The sequence below is a fragment of the Eriocheir sinensis genome, chromosome 15, assembly GCF_024679095.1.
Source record: "Eriocheir sinensis breed Jianghai 21 chromosome 15, ASM2467909v1, whole genome shotgun sequence".
Classification (NCBI taxonomy): domain Eukaryota; kingdom Metazoa; phylum Arthropoda; class Malacostraca; order Decapoda; family Varunidae; genus Eriocheir; species Eriocheir sinensis.
In genome coordinates, this window is record NC_066523.1 from 3,747,565 (window position 1) to 3,753,564 (window position 6,000).

General features: G+C 44.7%; 2 protein-coding genes across 2 annotated transcripts in view; both read right to left on the bottom strand.

The window, feature by feature from the left end:
• The window catches only part of LOC126998780 (protein C-ets-2-like), a 267,281-nt gene extending 266,550 nt beyond the window's left edge, over positions 1-731 (bottom strand). Inside the window, exon 1 of the mRNA XM_050860815.1 lies at positions 397-731. The gene's annotated coding sequence lies outside the window, so the exon portion shown is untranslated. The remainder of the gene's footprint in view (positions 1-396) is intronic.
• A 1,966-nt stretch (positions 732-2,697) lies between these two features.
• On the bottom strand, positions 2,698-5,660 carry LOC126999063 (uncharacterized). The gene is made up of 3 exons (XM_050861442.1): positions 5,487-5,660; positions 4,952-5,023; positions 2,698-2,946 (listed from the first exon to the last, which is right to left on the bottom strand). Exons 1-3 carry the CDS (start codon positions 5,624-5,626, stop codon positions 2,823-2,825), a joined length of 336 nt encoding a protein of 111 aa, XP_050717399.1. The 5' UTR covers positions 5,627-5,660; the 3' UTR covers positions 2,698-2,822.
• Positions 5,661-6,000: the final 340 nt, after the last annotated feature.

Below are 6,000 nucleotides of genomic sequence, written 5' to 3' on the forward strand. Positions count from 1 at the left end.
TGTACACCTGACTAAAATGTAACACGCCAGGCATACCTGTACGAGGCTTCTGTGCCTTGATATTGTTATGAAGAAAGTAATGGCAACGCGGCGCGGGCCAGTCAGTGCCCAACCCACTCATTCATGAGCTTGTGCCTACAGGGTTGCCACATCTCAACTCTATATACACCAATCCACTGACCACATTTGTGTTTATGACTTTTATGAATGAACTCTTGGGACTGCTATCTACTTGTAGTAGCCCAGCTTCATGTAGTCAAGGTGTACAAGTGCAGCACTGCTCCTCTTCCCCTCGCCCACACGTTATAAGCCAAGAATAGCCCAAGTTCAGCGACATACGTCTCACCATTCAAAAGTGTTTATCCCCTAGTTGATCTAGAACATGGCTCGTCTTACCTGTATCTCCTGAGTCTCACACGCCGCCCTCCGCACGTTGGCTCCCAACCGTTGCTGGTAATTTTCCCTGCAGCGCCTTGTATGCCGTCCAACACTTCGGAAAATCACTCCCGGCCAACCAGCGCTTGCGGCACCAATATTACAACGGAGGACGGGAGGGAGGGCAAGAACTGGAGAGGGAGGGGGGAGGACGGAAGGGCGGTCTGGACGTGGGTGGTGGAGGAGGGGTCGGCCCTCCACACCTCAACTTCCACACTACCACCACTGCCTCATGCACCACCACGCCGCGCCACTGCACCACAGTAACCGACCCAAGGAAGCAAGGGACACACTGCTAGACTTCACGGAGGCCTGAGGAGCATTGCGTATGGGCGGGACTGGGAGGCAACCTCTCACTGTTTGGCACTGTTTACATGTCGTCCCCATACACACACACATACACACATACACACACACATACACACACACATGAGCGGTATGCAGCGCCACTCACCCACAGGTTTTCACTCCTTCCCAGCTCGCATCGTTCACATGGACCATCATCAATCCCGAGGCCCACAGAACACCCCTCCTCCTTTCCCGTGTTTATGTCACACACCCGACCCTTAATGGGCCCTCTCCCGATCAAATAAATATGCCCCTAAACAACCACGGTAAAAAAAACTCTTGGCCCACCTCTCTCTCTCTCTCTCTCTCTCTCTCTCTCTCTCTCTCTCTCTCTCTCTCTCTCTCTCTCTCTCTCTCAGATAATAATGGTGAGGAAATAGAGGAAGGGACAAGTGAACAGGAGGTAGAAGCGACCATCCAGCATCACGGTCGTAGCCTCGTCCACACCGAGGCTTCTCAACCTTTTTCCCGAGAAGTTCCCCGAGTTACCAGACCACTGACGACCGGCACCTTATTATAATACTTTCATTACAACATATAACTACCATGTTTCTTAGTCTCCATATTTTTATAAATTATTCCTCTTTCTGATATTTTTTTTTATCACCGTTTCACTAATCCCAGGCAGCACATCTCCACAGGTTCCTTCCTCAGCCTTCTCAGACTCTCAGTGCATGCCTTCCCCCTCACATCCCTGACCCCTCTCCGCCTGAGCTCGCCATTTGCTGCCCCTGCCTGACCCTACTAAGCGTCAGGGCCAAGCCACACAGATGCTTTGAATCTTCGGGGAAATGTAGCAGTCCATCATGGGTTACTGAACCTTTGTAGCTACATCTGACCTGAAGAAAGAAAGCTGCTTTGTGAGTATTCGTGGAGTCGCTGTCGAATATCAAATATAATGTTATAAGACTCAGTGAGGTTAAGAGACTTTGTGAGGAACAAAAAGTACTTACGAATTGTCATGAATTTTAATGGAGGGGCAAACCTGAGGGTAGCAAGCGGGAATACCAAATAAGACTTTCAATTCACAAGAGTCCAGACTGGAGTTAGCGGTAGATATTTTTATTAGTGTAAACGAGCGCAGGAAATATACAAAATACTAGCTTATAGGTGTATGAGTCAACATCTGCATATACTACTCTTATAGCGATGAGGAAGTTGACAAGCTTTACAAACATGTTTAGTCATCCGGAACTGAGGTCCCTTTATTTATTATTATTAGCGACTTTGCTAAAATAAAATATAAAAAAAAAGTTGCTGGAGGAACCGTGGTCGAAGATCATAGTAGATTCACTATTGAAAGATGACAAACCCCCGTAGACTTTGCTGAAAATTTGGATGGGGCTTGAAACTTTACATAGGAACAGATCACCTAGTCTGGAACGTGGGGTCTGTGTGGTCTGATTTTCTATGTAAATCTATGTAAATCTTTCTCTCTCTCTCTCTCTCTCTTTATTTATTTATTTTTACATCTTACATATTGCAAATGAGTACATATATGTCGATGAGCGGGCAACGGCCCGCCGCTCTCTCTCTCTCTCTCTCTCTCTCTCTCTCTCTCTCTCTCTCTCTCTCTCTCTCTCTCTCTCTCTCTCTCTCTCTCTCTCTCTCTCTCTCTCTCTCTCTCCTCTCTCTCTCTCTCTCTCTCTTTAACGCAGTGCGTCAAAGACTTCTTCATTGGAACGAGGAATAACTCTCTTCGCCTCTGATCGAATGTTTTAAATACTTAATGGTTTCACGAATGTTGATTTTCTATGTAAATCTATGTAAATCTCTCTCTCTCTCTCTCTCTCTCTCTCTCTCTCTCTCTCTTTTGGATGACACTGTTGTGGTGAGTTTAAGAGCAAAAACAGACTGTAGCGAAGCGGAAGTGTCTTGCACCACTGAACCATATATTAATCATAAACCAGAAAACCCGTTGGATAAAGTTTTATTGCGGAACACAATACATTAATAAACACTTGATGACAGAAAATACTATAAATAATTGGAGGCAACACCGACCACCACCGTACCTACAAACTGCTCCAGTGTCATCGTTAAGCTTTGCCTGGAGATGCAGCTGCAGCGACGGGTTGGCCGGGTCGAGGAGGAACAGTGGCGGGGAGCGGCGGTTTGGGGTTGTGCTGTGTGGTGTCTGGCTTTCTGTCTGCATCACGGATACTGAAACACAAAACTAGATCAGGAGAGTGTGGCAGTAGTATGGGCTCATGAGCATATTCCTGGGGGAATTGTTTTATGTCATTGTAATTGTGCCGCCTAGTGATAAAGTGCAAATGATTGCATAATAATCCGATCATAATTTTTTTTCTGTATTCTGTCCGATCGCTCCTGTACACCCTCTGGACCCGCCGAAGAGGCGATGCTTCTGGCGTTTTGCTTCAGTTCGGTGGGTAGACCTGAGGATGTACTTTTCCGATTTCCCGTGGAATGATTACTGCTTCCAGGATGGAGACCCCTCTGTGTTTACTCAGCGCATCACAGAGGTGATTGTCTCTGGAATGGAGGCATACATTCCACGTACTTTCTCTACTCCTCACGCTAAAAAGCCTTGGTTTAATCACGCTTGTTCTCGTGCTGTCAATGAAAGAGAGACAGCTCACAAAAGGTACCAGAGCCTTCAAACTAATGCTAATTATGAACTTTACATTTCTGCCCGAAATCGTCCCAAATCTATTCTCCGACTAACCAAAAACTCTTTCATTAATAGAAAATGCCAAAACTTTGCTTTCTCTAACTCTTCCCGTGACTTCTGGCATCTAGCCAAAGACATCTCCTCCAGCTTCACTTCTTTCATCTTTCCCTCCACTCCTCAGTCCTGACGGCAACACTGCCGTCTCATCTATCTCTAAGGCTGAACTCTTCTCTCAAACTTTTTCTAAAAACTCCACTCTGGACGATTCTGGGCATATTCCTCCTACTCATCCCTCCTCTGACTCTTTTATGCCTGTTATAAAGATTCTTCAAAATGATGTTTTCTATGCCCTCTCTGGCCTCAATCCTCAGAAGGCTTATGGACCTGATGGAGTGCCTCCTATTGTCCTTAGAAACTGTGCCTCCGTGCTGTCACCCTGCCTGGTCAAACTTTTTCGCCTCTGCCTGTCAACATCTACCTTTCCTTCCTGCTGGAAGTATGCCTTCATACAGCCTGTGCCTAAGAAGGGTGACCGTTCCAATCCCTCAAACCACCGTCCTATAGCTTTACTTTCTTGTCTATCTAAAGCTTTTGAATCAATCCTTAACCGGAAGATTGAAAAGCACCTTTCCACTTCTGACCTTCTATCTGATCGCCAGCATGGGTTCCGCAAGGGGCGTTCTACTGGTGATCTCCTTGCCTTCCTAACTGACTCTTGGTCATCCTCTCTTAGCCGTTTCGGTGAAACCTTTGTTATTGCGCTGGACATATCAAAACCTTTTGATAGGGTCTGGCACAAATCTTTGCTTTCCAAACTACCCTCCTACGGTTTCTATCCTTCTCTCTGTACCTTTATCTCCAGTTTCCTTTCTGACCGTTCTACTTCTGCTGTGGTAGACGGTCACTGTTCTTCCCCTAAACCTATTAACAGTGGTGTCCCACAGGGTTCTGTCCTATCTCTCACTCTCTTTCTGTTGTTCATTGATGATCTTCTTTCCAGAACGAACTGTCCTATCCATTCTTACGCCGATGACTCCACTCTGCATTACTCAACTTCTTTTAATAGAAGACCCACCATACAGGAACTTAACGATTCAAGGCTGGAGGCAACAGAACGTTTAGCCTCAGACCTTACTATTATTTCCGATTGGGGCAAGAGGAACCTGGTGTCCTTCAACGCCTCAAAAACACAGTTTCTCCACCTATCTACTCGACACAATCTTCCAAACAACTATCCACTATTCTTTGACAACACTCAGCTATCACCTTCCTCAACACGTCTTATCTGAGCAAATGAAATAAGTATGAGAGACTTTACTATTTAGTTTGGGCTTTCTAATAGGTGAGGAGAACAACCATGTGAGGTGGAATGATGTTCAGGCGAGAGGCACGCTCCAGAACATTGATGCTCATTAATGTCACACTGAGGAGTGGAGAGGGAAGGCAAAAGGGACCTTACTTCGTTATGACAAATCTTTACGAATTATAAGAGTTGAGGCAGCGCTGGAAGTGAAACCCATTAAAGTAACATACCTGTGGTTTGCGTTGAGCGGGGCAGCAAAGTCGTGGAAACTCGAATCTTCCATTCCACGCAGCATCTGTGGACTGACGGCAAAAATATATAAACTTGACTGAGAAACGCTTTTTATAACATAATAGACAAAGCGTCAGTAATATCGACTGAAAGAAGATTTCATTCTCCCTGTTGATAGAAACGAAGAAACCTAAGAGATAGGATGGGGAGCATTCTCCTAGTTGAAAAATGAAGAAATCTAATAAACAGAAAGGACGAAGGATGAATGAAAGGAGAACAAGGAAGAAGAAGTAGAAGGGTCGAATAAAAAAATACTTGCGGCCAGTGGGAGAAAAGGTTTCAGTAATGTTTATTATTTCAATAATGCCTCAGCGTTACGCTGAGGCAATAGGTGAAGAAGAAATATTTATAAAAGTGCAAGAAATTTCAACACCTATAATTTTCAAGATCACAAAAATTTACTAAAGAATAAGGAGACGTAAGATCAACAGAGGGTAAAGAAAAATGATAGGGCAAATAACATATCTCCTGTACCCAAAGATGATGACGTAGAAGATGAATAAAAAGAGAAGGAAGACACACGGAAGTAACTTGGGTGAAGGCCAGGCGAGACGCTTCCTCACGCCCCACAGCCAGAGCGGATCCATGGCAGAGACAGACTGGTGACGCTGCATAGTGCAGACAAGGGACACGTGTGTGGAGTGCAGGTGCAAACTGAAAGACAAGTGTGTAAGGAACGTGGCCAAAGATGTATTTCCGCGTGCGCGCGCGCGCGTGTCTCTGTGAGTGTGTGTATAATAATAATAATAATAATAATAATAATAATAATAATAATAATAATAATAATAATAATAATAATAATAATAATAATAATAATAATAATAGTAATAATAAATGGTTTATTCATTTGTTGGCAGCCACAAAGCTGAAAAGACACAAAATACAATGAGATTTATACCAAGAGTAATGGGGGAAGTGGAGAAGGGTGGTTGGTGTGTGTGTGTGTGTGTGTGTGTTGGGGTGGAGGGGTCATGTGATCATGTGTGTG